The 21,438-nt window shown below is 44.8% G+C and overlaps 1 protein-coding gene across 1 annotated transcript in view; it reads left to right on the top strand.

The window, feature by feature from the left end:
* PPP1R32 (protein phosphatase 1 regulatory subunit 32) overlaps positions 1-21,438 on the top strand; it is a 47,586-nt gene that overhangs the window by 10,161 nt on the left and 15,987 nt on the right. The window contains exons 4-5 of the mRNA XM_015424320.1: positions 7,009-7,137; positions 8,017-8,080. Of these exons, the coding sequence (XP_015279806.1) occupies positions 7,009-7,137; positions 8,017-8,080 (193 nt within the window). The remainder of the gene's footprint in view (positions 1-7,008; positions 7,138-8,016; positions 8,081-21,438) is intronic.

The raw sequence follows: 21,438 nt of genomic DNA, 5'->3' as shown, positions 1-21,438 counted from the left end.
CCCACTGTTGACCCCCCCCCCAAGCACCAAGAAGACAGAGCATCACTTGCCCCAGAGTCCCTCTCTATACCTTGTGGCTAATAGCCACTGATGGACCTCTGCTCCATATGCTTATCTAATTCCCTTTTGAAGCCATCCATGCTTGTAGCTGCCACCACTTCCTGTGGCAGTGAATTCCATGTGTTAATCACTCTTTGGGTTCCCATTCTGCTCTGTGGGATCAGAATGCTACATATATGCTCAGCTCAGTTCCATGCCCTTTTGTTTGTTGGCTGTTTGCAGATAGGCAGGGAGCTTGTTAAAAGTAGACTGGCAGAGCACATTCATCTATTCTCTCATGACTGCCCCGACCTGGTTGGTCCCGGTTAGTCCGATCTGACCAGGTCTTGGAAGCTCAACAGCGTGAGTCAAAGGGCACAAGTTTGTGAACTCCTCTTCCCTGCTGAGGTTTGGATGTGAGGCTCTGAGTCTCCTTGTTTCTCTGCTCACGCCGAGTGGTGGGGCTTAGCTACTGAGTGCCTTGGTTGGGTGAGGGGCCATGCTTTATACCCTCCTGATTGTGAACTGGTCTCTCTGCTGGTGTTTGGGTGTTAGGTGGACTCAGGGCTCTGAGCCAACCTTGTCTCTCTGCTAATGCCATGTGTCTTGGTTTGAGGACCCACGTTCCATACCCTCTTGATTGTGTGCTCTTCTTTCCTGCTGGGGTTTGGGTGTTAGGTGGACTCAGGGCTCATGGCCATGCTAGAGCTGTTGGGCCAGATGACAGGCTTGTGTGGCTAGTACTCCAGGGGATCAGCATCAGCAGTTTCAGGGGACTTGGCAAGGTACTCCCTCACCACCACTTCTGCCAAATCCTCTGCCATTGCATGCCTGGTGTCCCCGCCACTGCTGACCTCCCAGTTCATCGCTGACTACCAGTAGCGGGGCTTCTCCCTGGCTGGGCTCTTTGAGGCAGAGGTGCTAGGCTGCGGCTTCTCCTCCTCCTCCCCAGCCTCCTCCACCTGCTGTTCCCTGTGGCCATGTCTGTTGGCCTGTAGCCTCCACAGTCTTTGCTGCCTTTTATCCAGGGATCACAGTCTTATACAGGCCAGCTTGTACTCCCCTTTATTGCAGAGTGGATGCAACCTGGTAGTGATGCCCACCTGCAACCTTTCTGCCAATGCCTTGACCCATGGGAGAACAGCTGGCTCCAGTGCAGAGGCCAGTGCCTGGTCCAGCCCTCAAACCAGGGGAATGATTTGCCTCAGGCTGACCAAATGGGTGCACAGCAGAGCTGGCACCACTCATTCAGATGACTCGGGTTCCGGTTCCAGTCTACAAGCGAAGGGAAGTACTGCTGCTGCACTTTGTTCTATTTTTTAAATTTCTCACTTGTATCTCTCTATTTTACTTTTTTTTTAACTCTCCCTTGAAGAAGGAAGTATTTTTTAGTTATTCTTAGTTATTCATATCGGTGATACCTGCTAACTGAAACAGCTGGGCAGCCAGGCAATTTGCCAAGCCTCAGTGCATAGCTATTTTAAACAGCACACTATAAGAGGAGCACTATATAAAATATGGGAAGAAATAAAGCCAAGATATTATATAAAACTCCCACATTGGATTTCACCAATTGAAGCATTTGTAAAACCCTCTCTATATATTAAATACAAAAAGAGGAATTATCAAGATTTTTTAGATCCGAGTGGGAATATGAATGTTAATGATATTTTAAATAATGAAGAATCCAAAATGACTTGGGAAAGAAATCAATTAATATCAAGATGGTCAATTGATAAAAAACCGGGGTTTTATGAAACTGTGACTGAGTTAGATAAAATATGGTTAGGGACGAAAGTAAAATTTATAAAGAAGGCCTATGACTTTTGGCTGGATTGGAAGATGCAAGATGAATGGGTAAAACCTTCAATGATTGCTTGGGCTAGAGATATAGAAAACGAGTTAACTTTTGAACAATGGGAAAAGGTCTGGAAGAAGGACATTAAAATGCTTAGATCAAGTGCCTTGAAAGAGAACATTACTAAAATGTTTTATAGATGGCATATCTCCCCGACAAGACTAAACAAATACCATAGGAAAATTAGTAAGAATTGCTGGAAGTGTAAATATAATGATGGAACATACTTTCACTTATGGTGGGTATGTAATAAAGCTAAAAAATACTGGAAGATGGTAAAAGAGATGATTGAAGAGATAATGAATAAGACCATACCGCTAACACCTGAATGTTTATTACTAAATTTTATCCCAGATACGCTTAAGAAAAATGAAGTATATTTAGTGTTGCAGATCATTACAGCAGCCAGAATTTCGTATGCTAGTAAGTGGAAAAACGAGGAAACCCCTACTAGAGAAGATGTGATTTTTAAAATTTTGGACGTAGCGGAAATGGAAAAATTAACATTTATTTTACAAGATAAAGGATACGAAGATTATGATAAATACTGGTTAAATTTTTATAGATGGCTGAATGTAAATGAGGAGAAATTTGTTAATATAGGAAACAAATTGTATGTATTGGATATGGCAAATAATGGTGTGTTTGTAGGATGTCTATAGTATAAGGAATTTTGGAACATGTCTGCACCTAGATATTGTTAACGAAGTTGGAACTTTATGTGTGAGTCTTGTAATTGTCTTTTTGTGTGAGTAATTATAAATAAAAAAAAGAATAGGGAAGGCTGTTGATTGTCTCAGCAGATGGAGACTGAGTCTGTATTAATTAGCTATGCGGGTGCACAGGTGGTGTCCAGGAAGGGCTTTGAGGACATGTACCATTTGGGAGAGGGTCAGACATTTGTCGGACCAGGTAGCCATGGACTGGAGTAGTGAACAGACAAGACAGATCTTTCTACAAACTTGGGAAAGCCCCAGGTTTGCATTAAAATCTGTAATCTAAAATAACAGCAGCAGCAGAACCCTCCAAAATTATAGAAGCAGCGCATGTAGCTTTAAGAAATGAATATCCTTAGTGGCTATTGGTAGGCAACCAGAACAGTATTGCAAGCCTTTAAGCCTTGGTTTATGCTAGTGAATGGCAGGGTTCTCTCTGGGGCTCTTGTTACCTTTGAGGCAGAACTCATCAGAGCCAGACTTGGCAGCAACCACTGGGAGACTTGCTACCACCCAACTTACATAACTTACCCAAGCCTGACTGCTTGCTACTATTCAACAGCAGCAACCCCACAAAAGCCAGTGTGGTGTAATGCTTAGAATTTAAGAATAGGACCTGGAAGCCCCTGGTTTGGTGTGGGCCTGCAAGAGCCTTACACAGCATCTATAAGGCTGGACTGTGCAATGAGTGTGTCAAGGAACTGGACTGTGTGGCAGACCAGATGAAGGTGCCAACCTCCTGGACTGAAGACACGTGCCCAGCTGAGGGAAGCCTCGCACTGAAGCAGTGTGCCAGCCAGACGTGGACTTGTGGCATGCCCAAAGCCTTGCAACCCTGCATCCCTATAGGAGGCACGCCAGCATCCCTGACACCCAAAGCACTCAGCAACCGGCAGCAGTTTGCAAAGGAGAAGCCATGTTTTACACAGAAAGCCTGAGTGTTCCAGCAGAGACTCCATAGAAGAAACCCTTCTCTAGCATGTAGGCACCTTCTCCAGATGCTACATGTATTTCTCATTGTATAACAAAAGGACTTGCGACGTGACAGGATTAAGCTGCTGCTACGATTCCATCAACCACCCATCCTAATAACATTAAGACTAACGACCGCCCATGACTACTCCTGTCTTTCCTTTTTTATTTCAAAGGTGTCACAATTAGTTGAATGTCAGTGCGATTGCCAAACCATTAATCCTATTAGTTGCTGTAGATTTTCTGGGATGTGAGGATCTGCCCATTGTTCACTCTCTCTCTTCTACCTAACCCTGCCCTATCTTGCCAACTTCAGTCTTAGCCCTGGCTGAAGTCCCCTATGTGTGCTGCTGGCCATCACATGATTCCTTTTCCAAGCATCTTTCCCCATTTTTCGCTGCAGATTCACCGTGTTGGACAGGTAAAATATCACCCTTCATCAATATTTTCCTGCTAATGTGACAGTCACTATACCTTTCTATCTAATTTTTCTAGCTCTGTGTTGTTTGAATGTATGATAGTTTTTATTGTAAATGTGTGTGAATTATTTAGTAAAAGAAATCATATTTAAGATCTAGTCCCCTGGTGTATTTCTGGTACTTGGATAAAGTGGGACTCTGGTAGATATAGGTCATGGTCCTATAGTTATGCCAATTGCACATTAATATCATAATTCCCCAACCTCTTATTAAAGAAATAAAGAAATTTGGCTAACAGTTGAATCTCCGCTGTGCAATGAAAGTTCACTGGATGATTTTGGGCCAGTCACGCATTCTCAGTGTTATCTACCTCACAGAGTTGTTTTAAGGATAAAATGGAAGAGAGGAGAATGATGTAAGTGGCTTTGGGTCCCCTTTCTGTCAACGCCTGTGCGGGCTCACAGGCACGTACTCTGCCAACTGCATTGGTTGTCAGTTGAGTACCGGATTCACTTCAAGGTGCGGGTTTTGACCTTCAAAGCCTTACATGGCCTGGGACCAACATATCTAAGGGGCCACCTCTTCCCATATACACCTCGAGGAGCGTTACGCTCGAAAGACACCTCCTGGTGGTCCCTGGCCCAAAGGATGCCCGTCTTGCCTCGACCAGGGCCAGGGCTTTCTCTGTCCTTGCCCCAGCCTGGCGGAACAGGCTCCCTATTGAGACCAGGGCCCCCCCTGCATAGGGATCTCCTTCAATTCCGCCGGGCCTTTGGCTGAGGCAGCAGGCACCCATCTATGGCCTCCCTGAGGTTGCTGCCACCTGTCTACTGCCCACTGACAACTGGCCTTTAACTCATTGTACCATCAGGCCAGAATTTTACAGCCAACTTATGCTCTTCCGCTGACGCTGTTCCAAGCTGTACCTATTGTTTTAATTGTTATAATGTTTTATTGTGTTTTAATGTTTAATGTTTTTAACTGAAATTGTATTTATTTTAATGATGTTACCCACCCTGAGCCTGCCCACGGGATGGGTGGGATATAAATGCAAAAATAAATAAATAAATAATGAATTTAGCTGAAGATGGCCCCCAGATTAAAAAAACAGGTTGATAGGTGGGTGGTTGGGAGGTAGGGAGGGGATGAAGGGATAGAAGAAACCAGGGAAAGGTTGCCAGTAGAAGGAAACCATGTGGTGCCCTTTGGAAGTCCTTGCAGATTCTCTTGCAACTGGTTCTGGACTGGCAGCCAACACCACACAACTGGCCCATAGCTTGACCAGGTAAAGGCTGTGAGGGGGAGGGGAGGGGGAACCCTGTAGATGGGGGCAGATAAAGGTAGGTTGGTGATGGGTGGAAAAGAGAGGAGGAAGCAAGGAAAGGGGAAAGACTATGGGGTTTCAGGGAAGGGATGGAAAGAGGAAATGAGGGGGAAATGAGATGCCCCCTACAAGTCCTTGTGGTTCCCTCACTGGTAACATTGTATTCCTCATAAAAATCCAGCAATGCCTTTCTCTACGGGCAAACCTACTGTATGTTTACTCAGCAGTAAGTGCCAGGTAGCAGAGGTCCCATTTCTGTCTACAATTTCTCTTTTGTTCCTGTATTGTTTAGCTGGCTCAGCTACTTCATCTTTCCTCTACAGTCCTCAGTGGCATCAATTGTTATATATTAATTTCTGTTTTGTTGGGGAGGAGGGAAGAACTGCTTTTCATTTTGCAGCCAAAGCCTCAGCTCATTACTTTTTTTTAGTGACCATAAGAAAACACTGAGGCTGATTTCGCACAAGGAGCTGCGCTGCCGTCATGCCTCCGATTCCATTGGTCAATTTCCCACTTGAAGCCGCGCGGCCGCATTTTGACCTGCGGCTTTGCCCGATTTTCCCCGCGGTTTCGTGATCCTCAAAAAATAGGATCACGAAGCTGCGGGTCAAAATGCGGCTGTGCAGCTTCAAGTGGGAAATTGACCAATGGAAACGGGGCAAAGGGAGGTGTGACGGCGGCACAGCTCCTTGTGCAAAATCAGCCTGTATGTGGCTTTGTCTGTAAAATGAAAAGCAGCAATTAATTCCCACAAAAAGCAATAGCAGATAGTATCAATAGATTCATGAATGTGATGGCGAACCACAGAAAACAACAAGGATTAATTGAGCTGGAAAAAAAGGAAAATTTAAAGGGATTGTCAATGTGAGAAACCTATGTAGCATTATGATGGTCCACGACAGACAACTTGGTATTGCCATGAAGTTTTATGATTTGTTTGTTTTTTAACTCCCACAAATGAGTTCTGAATCAAGACAGGAGGACAACACCAAAAACATTTTAATGCAATGGACTGCCATCAGTTTCACGTGGATTCTCCATGAAAACTGAGTGAGCAATTCATGGTAATTCCAGATGACTGTTCTAAAAGCAATTGCTTGCCCCTCTTCTTGTGCCTAGCTCATGACTCGAACAGGCTTTGGGAAATAATGTTCGTCACTATCTTTAAAGAGCCAGGTAGATATGGAATGTTCTTGTATGATTTCTGCTGTGCTTTGACAGTTTGTTTCTCTCTCCTTTCCCCCACTCTCCACTCCTACTGGAACAGTTCCGCAGGGCCTGTAGAACGGAGCTCTTCCACCAGGCTTTTGATTAGGGGGCCGCCCTTTCATACCGTGGCCCCGGCCCCCCGACACCAGTACCAACTGGCAAGAACCCAGACTATGGTGGCAGTTGACTCTTTGGATCCTGAGAGAACGCCGCCATCGTTACTATTATCTATATTTACTAGCACCTATGATTTTATATGTTTTGGTTTTACTCAGTCTTGTGTTTTAATATATCTCGCTGTTTTAATACACACACACACTCTCTGTAAGCTGCCCCGAGCCTGCCTCGGCAGGGAGGGCGGGATATAAATTAAACAAATAAACAAATAAATAAATAAATTCACCCCAGCTAATTTATATTTTGACTGTGCATGGTTAGCCTTCTAAGTTACAACTGAGTTTGATCTTCTAGGTCAAGAAAGTCCACTTTGACACGACAGACCAAGGAGCACAAGCGGTGACGGGGCTGGAACCCAAACATACCCCTCTGCTCCACAAGTCACTTGGGAAAGGCTCTGCCGATGTGGAAAATGGCAGATACGTGAGTCTGCTTCTGGAGATGCTTCCATGGGCCTTTCCTTGTTTGGGTGTTACAGGGACAGCATCCCCTGGATGCAGTAAAATGAAGGAACAGATATCTGGCAAAGGGAAGAAGTCTAGTGGAGAAAGTGAACAGGAATGGATTTCCATAATGCCAGGGATGTATGGGGAGTTTGTAGCATGGCTAGGGCTAATCATAACGAAGTGATTTGTAACTTTTTGAATGTGGGGCTCATCTTTTACCCCAGACTGCTTTGTGGGACCCCCTTTTTTTTAGCTTGCTCCCACTTTCTTTATCTTTGCTTTTTTCCTATTCACATGCAACCAAGCCAAGAATTCTACCCCAGCAACAGCCAGTTAGATTCCCCCAAACAAAGTCTTGTATGGCTTCTCCTTTTCACTCTTGCTTATTTCCTGATCATCAATAGAAAAAAAGGGGGGGGGGAGGATTAAGCAAAGGGGCCAACACCAGGGGTGCAACCAAGTTTAATTTAGATCATAATCTACCACTTGCTGGTTAATCTTGACACTCTCTCCAGTACAGGAGGTGCTGTTTGATCTGCATCCTTCTGCTTTCTGAGAAGATGTTGTAAGGGCCTTCAGGAAGTATTTGAGGAGAGAAAAACAGTGGTTTCCCAAAATCACTGCAAGAAAAAATATCCCTCAAACCAGGAGCCAATACTTATTCCCAGCGGCTCCACTCCTGATGCACAAGCTGATCTCATTCTAACAGAGAGCAGAACAGTAAGGGATCCAAGCCCAGCATACTCTCTCTTTTCTTAGGAATAACTGGCCTGCCTGTGCAGAGAACTGGATGGGGTGTGGGATGGTGGTAGGCTGCTTACGGAACAACTGTTCTAACTCTCTGCCTTTTTAACAGGGTCCGCACTACATGTCCACAGAGTATAGCTCTAAGTTCCACTTCAACATTCCCAGACAGCCAGGTATAGTTATTTTCCCTTGTCTAACACAGTTCTCAATTTCTCATCCTCAGGCATGATACTGACTCACTAGTCATAAAAAGGAGCCCTGTAGTGTCTGTGTGTCTGTATTTCTCTGAGGTGTTTAGAACGATCCTGTTACAAAGGGCAATGTATTATACATGACAGAATTGTACTGTAGCCTATCGTATCATATTCTTCTGTACACAGTGGGATTGGTTGATTATTTTTATCATAAGCCACTCTGAACTTTTGGAAATGCGGGGTGGGTGTCTGCTGCACAAACATGCACACATCCACACGGATCTCAACAGAGGACCACCTCCTGCAACTGACAAAAAAGTGCGCCCTAGAATTTTTTTTAAAGAGCCACAAAATTTCTTTTTGTTTTTGCTGCAATTGACTGTTACACCTTTGGAAAAAGAGAGCTCTCTGCATGCTTAACCTTCTGCATGCTTAACCTTCTCAACCAGCTAGTATCTTGAATTCTTCACATTCCACAGTCAGTGGCTAGACAGGTGGCTAGAAAAGCCAGCTCTTGGCAAGAATATACCTTTATTTGCTTCATGTATCTATATCCTATATATAGGGAGATTTTTGAGCAGTCAATTGTTCCGTGTACTTATTGGATAGGAAACAATACCTCTAGGTTGCTTCTCATGTTATGTTTTTTCAGGTATGTGTTGACTCTGATGAGCCCTACTTGCCTCGGAACACAAATGTAGTCTGAATGACGAAATACACAATTGGTTCCCTGATGGGCTGGTAAACTGTGAAGCTCCTCAAGAGTCAGTTTGGAAGCTACTTGTGTCTATTATTCATTCAAATTTGATATTTAATTTCATTTGTTATTGATGTAAATATTTACATCTTGCCTTTCTATTAAACCCCCTAAGATGGCTGACAGCCATCAAACAGAATAAAACAATACAATATCAGGAGAATGGCAAATCCTAGCTGATCATCCTACTGTTGTGTTCAGAACAAACTGGCATTTCCAAATATTCTTCAAAGACACCTCTGTGTAGAGCACATTTGTCAAGTCTGCCCTGGGCTCCAGGCGTAGACCCTCCCGTGGCCGTGAGAGTTCAAGACTTGGTGGGGGGGGTCCCAACGGCCCTGGAAGTCGAGGCCTGTAAAGAAGAGGGGGAACGTTGGGGCCTCAGATGGGTAGGGGATGGAGTTTGTTGGCACTCCGTAAGTCCCTCTATCTCCATGCATTGGCTCCCCAGCTTCTCAGCGTCCTCCCTGGACTCCTTCTCTCTCTGCCAGCGTCAGGTAGTTCCGAGCACGTCCTTCCTCCCCGGCCCCTTTGCTTTCCTCTTCTTTATACCCAGCTCTCTCTCCCAGCACTGTTTCCCATCCCCGCCTCCCCCTCAGTCCTCCCATCCCCGCCCCCCCATGATAAGTTTTGACAGCCTACGGCCTGGGTGTGATCGGAGCTATGCGGCTCCTGCTGCTCCTGGGGACTCTATGTTTCACAGTTGGACTGGTCCGGACTGTTGTGCCTCGGCTGCGCTGACGGGGTCCAGCGTTGCAAGGTCCTCTCGGTCCGTGGGTGAGTTGGTGGTCGTTGGGGCCCCTGGGGTGTGTGGATTAAATCCTGGGATCCTGGAACCGGGACAACATTGCAGTCAACTAACCTGGTTGTTATGAGGGCACTGGCAACTGTAGCATGGCTGCCTCAGGAGGGGGTACAAACTGGTGCCCCAAACTAAACTAGTGAGAAGTGTTTAATGCCATAAATGGTCATAGATGCAAGGGCCAGATCTAGTAGCACCTCCCATCTAAACACAACATTTAAGGGAGAATGCATGTGAAAAAGGTAGAAGACCACCATCTTGTGTTGCCCAGAGGCACTGCCTTTACTCTTGGGTAGCCCCTTTAGCAGGGGCACCCCACTTTCTAACTTGAACCAGAAACCCACAAAACTCAGGCCAAGGAAAACACTCCTGGTTCTGAAACACAGAGCAAGCCATAGCTCTGGAAACTGGGTCTCCATTTTCAGGTGGCAACAAGGCAACCCTCATAGCAAATCTCCAGTTCTCCCCCACCCAGGAAGACATGCATATGAAACAATGGCAGTTCCACCAGGTAAAACATCTACATTTCTAAAAGCTACTCAGAGGCCACCTGGCGAATAGCCCTCCTGTCTCTAGAACCTCACCCAGCCCTTTTGTGTGTTCCCATGTCTATGTGTGAATTCTTTGTCTCAATACTTGTCCTTCCCTTGGGATAATGAGATAAACCAATCAAACATTCAAATTATTAACAATCTTTCCTGACGCTAATCAGGGACCCATCTCCCATCTTTTGTCTGTATCTAGGAACCGATTCAACTGCCTTGGCAGAACCATCAATGGACATAAAATCCATTCAGCTAGCCCCCAGTACAGTCATCCAACACCTGGCTTCTATTGTTAATCCGGACTCTGCCCCTCTGAGATCTCATTGGTCACATCTAGGCCTTGCCCATCCTGATGCTACGCACCCCTGGGACTCATCATTGGCCCAGGTAATCTTTTGTCTTCACCTGAGACAAGCCCCTCAAGACCTCTTATTGCTCTGCATTGTTTTCCAATGTCTATATCCATCCAGGCACATGGCCTCAGATTGTGTGCCTCTGCCCTGATACCAACTGGCAGTCCACCCCCAAACCTTGGGTTTTGGCCATAACTCTCTTCTTTCTGGAACTCTGCATGTCTGGACAGGTAGTATCACCTCATAACTGACCCCTCTATTAGCTATCAATCACCTCTGCTTTCTTAGTTCTATATTGTGTGTGTGTGAATGCATGATTATTGTTTGTATGTTTGAGCATATTTAGTAAATAAATCATTATTCTAGCTACCCAGTCTCTGTCTATTCCTGGGTTCTTTGGAATTCTGACTCCAGTATACACAGGTGATGATCCACGCTATATGCCTATTGCCATTTTATATTCATAATTCCCCAAGCTATTATTAAGAAATAAGGCAATTTGGCTAACATTTGGGGTTGCCAACAGGCCTAAAGAAAAAAGTCCTGTCCTTTTAATACAGGCTTAATGGGATGTTATTTAACAAAGACCTGCAACCTCACAGAGAGCTTGCCAAGCTGTGGGGAAGACTGAGTGTGAGAGACTTTCAGAACACCTCAGAAAGAGAGTAAAGGACTCATTTCCTCAGTTTTTCCAGTTTTAAAATGTGTTGCTAAGTCTTGTTTCTTAAATGTTGGGAAAGTTAAAGCAGCAGTCTGGACCAAATCTAGATCATAAGTAACTTTTATATGAATTCATTTTAAAAAATTCACTTATATCAGTATTGCCACCTACACGCATTCAAACATAATGAAATTGTTTTAGAAATCTTCAGATGAAAATGTAGGTTGGAGTTTTTGTTTTGTTCTTCCATCAGATTCTTCTAGGCTGTGGTCACACATACTAAATAATCCACTTTCAATGCACTTTCCGACTGGATTTTGCCAGTTCACACAGTAAAATCCAGTTGGAAAGTGTACTGAAAGTGGATTGGAAGTGAATTATTTAGTGTGTGTGACCGCAGCCCTGGCTTGTCTTTTTGTTTTTAGGGGCCCTGATATTTAAGCCTCCTTCTACAGTTTGGAAGGTTAGAAGTATTTTATAATAGAAGCTGAATTTCTTATCTAACAAGCTGGAGTCTAAAGAATGTAAAGGGTTTTTTAAATATCATCATAACAGTTGTGAACTACTGTGAAAGTTCTATATTTGCTTAGATTTCTTGTGACAGCCTGTCACATTAATTCTTACAGCCCTGGATTGTACGAGTCACTCTTCTGTCTGAAAATACATGGACATTTAGAGTGACAGTGAAAATCCACACAGCTCTCTCAATGATGACTTCTGTAAACTCTGGAATCCTGCAGTTCCCTGGCCTACTTTTCAAGCCAGTTAGATGGATTTATCATTCTCACATTATAGTTGTGTGCATTTTACAGAAGACACAGTGGGTACTGAAGATGTATCCATGTCCTTCTGTCATCCTTAGGGGTCTGTCCTCACATTTGTGATGTGTTTTTCAGAATGTGTTAAGAGTTTTACTGAGAGAGAATGTCATGAAGTATGTGCTTCAGGAAGCTTCACTGGAACTTTGTCTCTCGATAGCACATTCTGAGTGTTTGAGCAGTATTAGCGGTCAGCAGTGGCACATTTGATGACCACAAAGAAAAGATTGCACTTATCATTGCTTTCTTTAGTGCATGATTGTGGCCTTTCTGCAAACTGCAGACTGATGAACCAGTGTCCTCTTTTATGTGGAGGGTTGCCAGTCTTCAGGTGGTGGCTGGAGATCCTGGAATTACAGCTGGTCTCCAGGTTACAGAGATCAGTTCCTCTGGAGAAAATGGCCATTTTGGAAGGTGGGCTCTATGGCGTTATACCCCACTGAGGTGCGGTCCCTCCCCTTCCTAAGCCCCACCCTCCCCAGGCTCCACCCAGAAATATCCAGGTATTTCCCAGCTCAGAGCTGGCAACCCTATATGTGAAACATTGCTACAGCCTGTGTATGAAGCCAGCCTACACTCCCATTTTGCAGGCGTGCCTGCTGCTTCCCTTTGCAGTGAGAGAGGTACAAGTGTGTGCTCTGCATACTTTAGGCTGCTTGATGTGGAGGGGTGGAGGATATCTGAAGTACTGCTCAAGCTCTGGGTTTCCTATTCCTCCTTAGTATTTCTATGCTTACCTGTACTTTGCAGCTCCAACTAGGGCCTGGCTATCTCCTCGAATTACAATTGATCTCCAGATGACTAAAATCAGTTCCCCTGGAGAAAATGGCTGCTTTAGAGGGTAGACTCTATGTCATTCTGCCCCACTGAGGTCCCCTCTTTCCACCCCAAACCCTGTTCTACCCCAAATCTCCAGGAATTTCACAGATCAGAGTTGACAACTGTGACAGGCCTTGTCTACTAATGGAGGGGATCCACCCCGCTTCTTAAGATTTTTGTTGAATCAGGCTTGTTTTAAACCTTCTCAGTTACCAGATGTTAAGGTAGCAAGCATAAAGGCTTTGGGTTCACTGCTGGGAAGTAAGGTTTTTTTTTAAAAAAAAATCCCCTGAAGACAGGGTAGCTTTATTACTTTTTTGTTACACCTACAGACTAACAGAAAAGAAAAGGGGAGGGAAAAAGATACCCCAGGGTAAAAAAGACAAGAAAATTAAACCCACACTATGACTAAAACCCCAAGAGGGAAAGTCTTTAACAATTAGTATTCAGTTAGAATTCGAACTTATAACTTTTCATTTAAATCAATGAATTAAAGAATTAGTCCATGTTAGTATTACATCCAGCTTGACATGTGTGCTTCGAGTCTCTTTCATCATCTTCATCATTTGCGAGTCTCTATATTGTAAAGGGTTATTTTGGTCCTCTGTGCCGCAAGTCATATGTCTCTCTGACTGAAGCACCTCCTGCTGCAACTTGGTCGTCATCCATCTCTTCTTCAATGCCTGCTCCGCCACCTCCTTTCTGTTGCTCCTCTTCCTTCGATCCGAAGTGCTGCTTCAACCATTCTTCCGCTTTCAGAACTGAGTCGATTTTTTCCCTTTTATCTCCGTATTTGAACACGACACCTTCAGGAAAGTTCCAAGAATACGAAATTTGGTTGATCTGCAGAGTTGAAATCAGGTCTTTATACGCTTTCCTTTTCTGACGAACCTCAAACGGAGTGTCCTTTAGGACCCTGATGACTGCAGTTCCCAGCTGCAGGGGACTAGCCGCTGTTGCTTTAAGGATGTCACCCCTCATCTGTCTTCTGAGAAACTTGACAACAATTTCACCCGGCAGGTTATTCCGCTTAATATATTTTGAGTATGATCGATAAATCACCTCAATTTCTGCTTCAACTTCTGCCGTTGAGACCCCCACCACCGGGGCGATAAGCTCTGCCATCATCGCTTTCAAGTTTTCTCCTTGCGCTTCAGCTATCCCCTGAAACCTAAATGTCTTGTTTGCTTTCTCCTTTATATAACACAGTTCAGTTTGTTTACGTCCGGGATTCCTTCCCGACGCCGCATTCCATGGGGGGGGGAGAACTCACTTTTAAAACTTTTCCGCTTGTCTCCTTCTCCAATTCATTGCCGGTCTGTACTCAGACCTCTTGTAGCTTCGTTGAAATTCGCTGACTCTCTCTGCTTGTCCCGGTCGGCATCGGCTATGCTCAGTGTAAAACTGAGCCTCACAGGGGACGGACCGTTTGGGGCAAAAAGGAGCGCCTCAATTGTCCGGCATTACGCCATTGAAGAGGTCGCCCCCCCCCGAGCCCCCGGCTTGGAGCCTTTCCTTAAGGCTCACCTGGGGGTGCCACTTGAGGCAGCACCCCTCCTTTTCCCACTGGAGCGCGGATCTTCTCCCCAGGGGTAGGGGAGAGCATCCGCCATCACCGAGCCACAGACCAGAACAGCTGGGAAGTAAGTTTTGTGATGTGCAAGTAGAACATGGAGATCACTGAGGCAGGAGTTGTTAGGATTGTCAACCTCCAGGTGGTGGCTGGAGTTCTGGGACTACAACTGATCTCCAGGTGATAGCGATTAGTTCATCTGGAGAAAATGGCCACTTTGGAAGGCGTACTCTACAGCTTTATACCCTATTGAAGTCCCTCCCCTTCCCAAATCCCACCCTCCTCAGTTTCCACTCCCAAAATCTCTCTCTTTTTTTATATATATATACATTTTTATTGGGTTTTTTAAACATAAGAAAACAAACATACACCTAAATCCCTCCACCCACCAACCCCATTCTAATAAAGCTTGTGTTTCCACGCCACTTTGGTGAATTACATGCTTTCTAACTGTTTTCCATTCTCCTAACAAGAAATTTATTTAACCCACAGATCTCTCCTGATCTATACTTATTTTCCATCCGCCTATTACACATTAAATTATTTGTTTCCATTCCTGTTGAGATCCTCATTTCTACTTATAATTTCAGATACCTACTTACCAGTTAATAGAGCTCTGGTATTGACTCAGTTCCACACAATAAATTTCACTTCCCCTTAAGCTTACACCCAAACATCGGGATCCCAAACATTCTTCAGTTACAGCCCACTGTTAATTAACATTTCAGCCAAGCTTATAACTTTATCTCCAAAACCAAGGAAGATAGCAACTCAAAAAGAGAAAATTATATTGCTATTCAAACTCATATTAAAGGTTATTCACCTCCTATTATATTCCTATTCCCTCAGCATATAGTAAGGCCGGCATTAGCTTACAACCCACGTAGTGGCGAAGTAGTCTGTTTCTTTCCTACTTAATCTTCCCCTTTAAACCCATATCAGAACAACTCACCCAAACTAGAAATTGCTAAGTATCATTCAATATATGTATATGTGTCATCTGTCTGCCAATTCGTAAGTCTATATTTCTCAAACTTATAATACCAATTTGCAAATTGTCAAACATGTCAGTTCAGGCTTCTGTATAAACCAATATCTTAAGATATCCTTCTGACCTCAATTTCTCTTAAAGCATCACCTCCTCCTTTAGCCCTGTCTCTCACCCTCCCACATTCACATTAGCCGACAGCCAGTCCGTATCGCTCTTTATATTGGGAATGTGTTGTGTTTCTTTTCTATTTTGGTTTTCTGTATTTTCCTGACTGAGAACTGCACTTGAGAGACCAGCTCTGAGAGAACTGTGGCTTGCCCGAGGTCACCCAACAGCTGCATGCGGAGTTGTGGGGAATCAAACCCGGTTCTCCCAGATTAGAGTCCACACTCTTAACCACTAGACCAAACTGGCTTTTACTATTGGCCATCTGGCAGCTAGGAGTCTGCTGTCCCTGCTCTTAATCCACTGTGCTCTGAGGAGTGGGGGGGAAATGAGGAGTGGAGTTGATGGTGATGCTCTTGAAATTTCCCCCAGTCTCTACAGTAAAGACCACAGAGATCGAGACAATTCCTAGACCATCACCTGGAAGTGATGTTACATCTCCCCCCCAAAAAAATACTTTCACCCACCACATACACCATCTCCCAAATCTCCCAACATTTACTGATACAGGGCAGCCAACCCTTATCTACCTCCAAAAATCCTAAATTTCATGTGGTCAGTTCTGAATAATATATATATGCACAGAATTCAAACATTAAGCCTAGATAGGTGGGGGGAATGTGCCTACAGGGGGGGGGTTGCTTTCATAACAACCTACCTAGACTTTGAGCAACCTAGAAATTATGGGCTTCCTTTTAAAATTAGATCAGACAAATACTTTTATTTCCCTTCTTTCCCTTCAAACAATTCACTGTAGTTTTATTGATTTCAGAATACTGTTATTTATATACATATATTCCAGTTTGCGCTAGAATTATATATATCCAAGGCAGAACCAGGAATTCATTACCAAATTCTGGTTGTACTTAGAAATCATTGGTATGACAATTAAAAAAAATTATTTTTCTGCATAACTTGCATTCAACAATATCTGAATTGTGTTGCTTTTACAGCAAAGCCACAGAGTCAACTTGTATTGTGTGTGAGTAGATGGGTTAAAAGTTTAGAGAAATAGGAAAACATGGCAGGCATCTTTAATTATTTTGAAGCAACTGCTGTAGGAGTGTGGATCTGGATTTATATTCCTTGGCTTTATATTCCCATTATATTTCACAGTAAAGATCTGTGTGACCTCCTGACTTGGCTAACCTGAGTCTGATCTAAAGCCAGATATTTCTAGCTTGGTGTGTAAGAAAAGAATTACAGAAGGCTGAAGCTTGTCAAGCACACTATTAATGACTATGTACTCAAAATTCACTTTAGCTGAAGATGCTGCTTGCTAAAGAGGGAGTATTCTAGCTGTTCTTGCAAACATGCTTGTGAATAAACAAAAAAGGGTCTTCTTAGATCATTTACTAATTATGGTACATTTTTATGAATACAGTATGAAATTGGATTAAACCTGTTATTTATTTATTTTTGACAATTTTTAATTGGTTTTTTTAACACATACAACAACAAACACAAACAGACCTAAATCCCTCCACCCACCAACCCCATTCTAATAAAGCTTGTGTTTCCACGCCACTTTGGTGAATTACATGCTTTCTAACTGTTTTCCATTCTCCTAACAAGAAATTTATTTAACCCACAGATCTCTCCTGATCTATACTTATTTTCCATCCGCCTATTACACATTAAATTATTTGTTTCCATTCCTGTTGAGATCCTCATTTCTACTTATAATTTCAGATACCTACTTACCAGTTAATAGAGCTCTGGTATTGACTCAGTTCCACACAATAAATTTCACTTCCCCTTAAGCTTACACCCAAACATCGGGATCCCAAACATTCTTCAGTTACAGCCCACTATTAATTAACATTTCAGCCAAGCTTATAACTTTATCTCCAAAACCAAGGAAGATAGCAACTCAAAAAGAGAAAATTATATTGCTATTCAAACTCATATTAAAGGTTATTCACCTCCTATTATATTCCTATTCCCTCAGCATATAGTAAGGCCGGCATTAGCTTACAACCCACGTAGTGGCGAAGTAGTCTGTTTCTTTCCTACTTAATCTTCCCCTTTAAACCCATATCAGAACAACTCACCCAAACTAGAAATTGCTAAGTATCATTCAATATATGTATATGTGTCATCTGTCTGCCAATTCGTAAGTCTATATTTCTCAAACTTATAATACCAATTTGCAAATTGTCAAACATGTCAGTTCAGGCTTCTGTATAAACCAATATCTTAAGATATCCTTCTGACCTCAATTTCTCTTAAAGCATCACCTCCTACTAAAGGCCTTAGCCCTATCTCTTAACCTTCCACATTCACATTAGCCGACAGCCAGTCCGTATCGCTCTTTATATTGGGAATGTGTTGTGTTTCTTTTCTATTTTGGTTTTCTGTATTTTCTCTTATATGTCGCTGATCTTTGTACTCTTTATCTTTTCCCCGTTTTTTTATGTCCCAGTTCAGAAGTTTAAAGTTAGAGTCCTTCAGTTTCTTTAAGCCTTTCTTTGCTTTTTTTCTCTTTTTCCTCCTCCTTTCTTCCTTGCTCTGTGAATTTAGAAAACGTACTTTTTTGTCCAGTCCTATTTTCGCACTTTCTCTTTCTTCCATCCTATTCAATAAATCCACCTCACATAAGTCTTTTTCTTTAGGACCATATAAGGTACCTTGTTGCTCACTCTCCTGCTTAATTCATTGCAGTTCATTCCTCTCCCGTGTCTCTTTTGTTTGGTCTGTAACATTCTTCTCCTTATCGGATGGGCATTGCAAATTCTTCAAAATATTATCCCACACTTGGTTAAGCGCTTTATTTAATTCAACTTGCAGAGTTTTTTGAAACTTATCGGATCTGAGCTCATGTATTATTGAGTCCTGTATCTCTTTACAAACGGAGGTCATCTCCATTTTCTCAACGCTGCACTCCCACTTCTCTCCGAATATTTTACAGTTGAACAGTTAAACCATATACATTTCCATGTCTCTTCTGCTTTTCTGGTAACGTTTTTAATAGCTAGTAATATGTCCCACAGAAATTATTTCTTACCCCAATCCTCTTTCGTCTCGCTGCCCATAAAAGCTTCCCAGCCGCTTTCTTTTACCGGTGGGGGAGGGGAGTTGCCAAAAAAAGGGGGTGTTTGATAACTTCTTCCGTTTCGGTCAGGTTGTACAGTATCAATATCCTTCAGAGTGGCGTAGAGGCAAAAAAGAAAAAAGAAAAAACTTGCAACAAACAAAAAGAAGGAGGTTTAAAAGCACGTCTGGCAGCTGCTTGTCGGGAACATGGCGGCCATGTTCCCGTTCTCCGTGACGCTCTTGCTTCGGGGCAAACCGGTCACCCCCCGTCCTTGCCAGGGAAACGGTGGGGCCGGTCAAGCCTCATGCTCTTGGTCTCCCTCCAGGAGAACCAAGCGGGGCCTCCCCGAAATTCAGGGGGCTCCGAAAGAGCGCTCATGAGTCGGGCTTCCCAGGAGCTCCCTAGGAACACGCCCGTAGCGCAGCGCCGCAGCGCCCAAAATCTCCAGGTATTTCCCAATCTGGAGCTGGCAATCCTAATCTCTCCTATATTATAATCCTGTTTTGAGGTGGCAAGATTCCATGCTCTCCCTCAGCCATTGGCCTATCAGCCACCACTTAAGAGTACTCGCGTGCCATTGGCCAGGTGCTGGGTCTGCTCCTCTTCCCCACCCACTCCCCCTTCAGCCACTGTGCCATCAGAATTACTGGCAAACGGCTTTCTCTCTTGACGAAGATGTTTTTCCTGTGTGGGACTAACTCTTCCCTCAGTGGCTGTTGGTAGGTGTCACGAAATGGCAGTTATCTGTGCTTGTAAGTGAAAAGTACTGGGTTCGGTACATCAGGACGCGGACCATGACATCGGAGAAGACGCGTTTATTTGTACTTAACACATGGAACAGAAAACTAACGGCCGGGTGGCCAACTTTATACAATTGTGGAGGGACACACCTAGGTCCTATTGACGGGTTTGAACTTCCTGCCAATGTCCCTATTGGCTCCTTACTTGTCATTCAGGAGCCTAGTCCCTATTGTCTTCTGGATTGAAGCTCTGGCTGCCTCTGGCTGGCGCCAGGCAGTGATCAGAGAACATAATACTCCTCCCCCCATAGTTCCGTCACTACCTATGTGATGTAGTCTCTCAGATATGTGGGGGGCCTGCGTTCCCTGAGAGATCGCCTGGGGGCTGGCACTGGGTCCGTGGTGGTTCTCTTGGGCAGAGGAGTCTGGGGTGGCTGTTGTAGTTGTTGCTGTGGTGGCGGGGCCTCTGGTTCGGTGGCAGCTTAGCTTGGTTCTCCCTGTGGAGGGATCTCCCCCCCCCGTTCTGGGTTGCAGGGTTTTATTTATTTATTTATTTATTTATTTATTGTATTTATACCTCGCCCTCCCCGCGGACAGGCTCAGGGCGGCTCACATAGGGCACTAAGTGCATACAATATAACATAATACAAAAATACAGATTTTTAAAACCGATTAAAATCAATTCTATGGATGCACATATAGACTCCTAAAATCTTGTGTAGCAGGGGGAAGGCTGGGGTAATAGAAAGATGTTACCCAGCCCCCCAGCGGTCTCTCTCTATAAAGGAGCGGTGGTGTAAGTGGCCGTGGCGGCTCCTACTCATAAGCCTGGCGGAAGAGCTCCGTCTTGCAGGCCCTGCGGAACTGCACAAAGTCTCGCAGGGCCCTGATCTCTTCCGGGAGCTCAGTCCACCAGGTAGGAGCCGCCACTGAGAAAGACCTGGCCCTTGTTGCCACAAGCTTGGCCTCCTTAGGGCCCGGGGTCACCAGCCGGTGTTGTGACCCCAACCGAAGTGTTCTTTGGGGAATATATGCGGAAATGCGATCCCTCAGGTAGGTCGGACCCTGGCCATGTAGGGCTTTAAAGGTAAGCACCAGCACTTTGAAGCGAATCCGGTATGCTATAGGCAGCCAGTGCAGCACTTTCAGCACAGGTCGGGTGTGCTCCCAGCCCGAGACGCCCACCAACAACCTGGCCGCAGCATTCTGCACCAGCTGTAGCTTCCGGATTTGCGACATAGGCAGCCCCATGTAGAGAGCATTGCAGTAGTCTAGCCTCGAGGTGACTGGCGCATGGATCACTGTAGCTAGGTCATTGCGGTCAAGGAAAGGCACCAACTGCCGTATCAGCCGAAGAAGATAAAAGGCTGATCTGGCAGTGGCCGCCACCTGAGCCTCCATTGTTAAGGTAGCACTCCCAAACTCCTAACCTCTGAGGCTGGCACCAGGGGTGCCCTATCGAAGGTCGGGAGCGGGAGCCCTAACCCCGATCCGGTCCGACTCAAGCACAGGACCTCCGTCTTCACCGGGTTTAACTTCAACCTGCTCAGCTTGAGCCACCTGGCCACAGCTTGTAAAGCCCGGTGCAGATCGTCTGGGTTGGAGTCTGACCGGCCGCCCAACATCAAATAGAGCTGGGTGTCATCTGCGTATTGATGACACCCCAGCCCATACCTCCAGACGATCTGGGTGAGGGGGCGCACGTATATGTTAAACAGCATCGGGGAAAGAACAGCCCCCTGAGGCACCCCACACTCAAGCGGGTGCGTCTGGGACTGTTGCTCCCCTAGCACTACCCTCTGTCCCCGACCTTGGAGAAACGAGGCAAGCCATTGAAGGGCAAGCCCCCTGATCCCCACGTCGGCGAGGCAGTGGGCCAGCAGCTGGTGGTCGACTGTATCAAATGCGGCTGACAGATCTAACAACAACAGCGCCGCCACACCGCCTCGGTCCAGATGTCTACGGAGGTCATCAGTCAGGGCAACCAGTACTGTCTCTGTCCCATGTCCCGGGCGAAAACCGGACTGGAATGGGTCAAGGACAGAAGCGTCATCCAGGTAACCCTGTAGCTGAACC

This window comes from Gekko japonicus, unplaced genomic scaffold, assembly GCF_001447785.1.
Source record: "Gekko japonicus isolate JY-2015 unplaced genomic scaffold, Gekko_japonicus_V1.1 scaffold2581, whole genome shotgun sequence".
Lineage (NCBI taxonomy): Eukaryota > Metazoa > Chordata > Lepidosauria > Squamata > Gekkonidae > Gekko > Gekko japonicus.
Note: the sequence above shows the minus strand (reverse complement) of the source record. Positions and strands in the feature narration are given on the sequence as shown.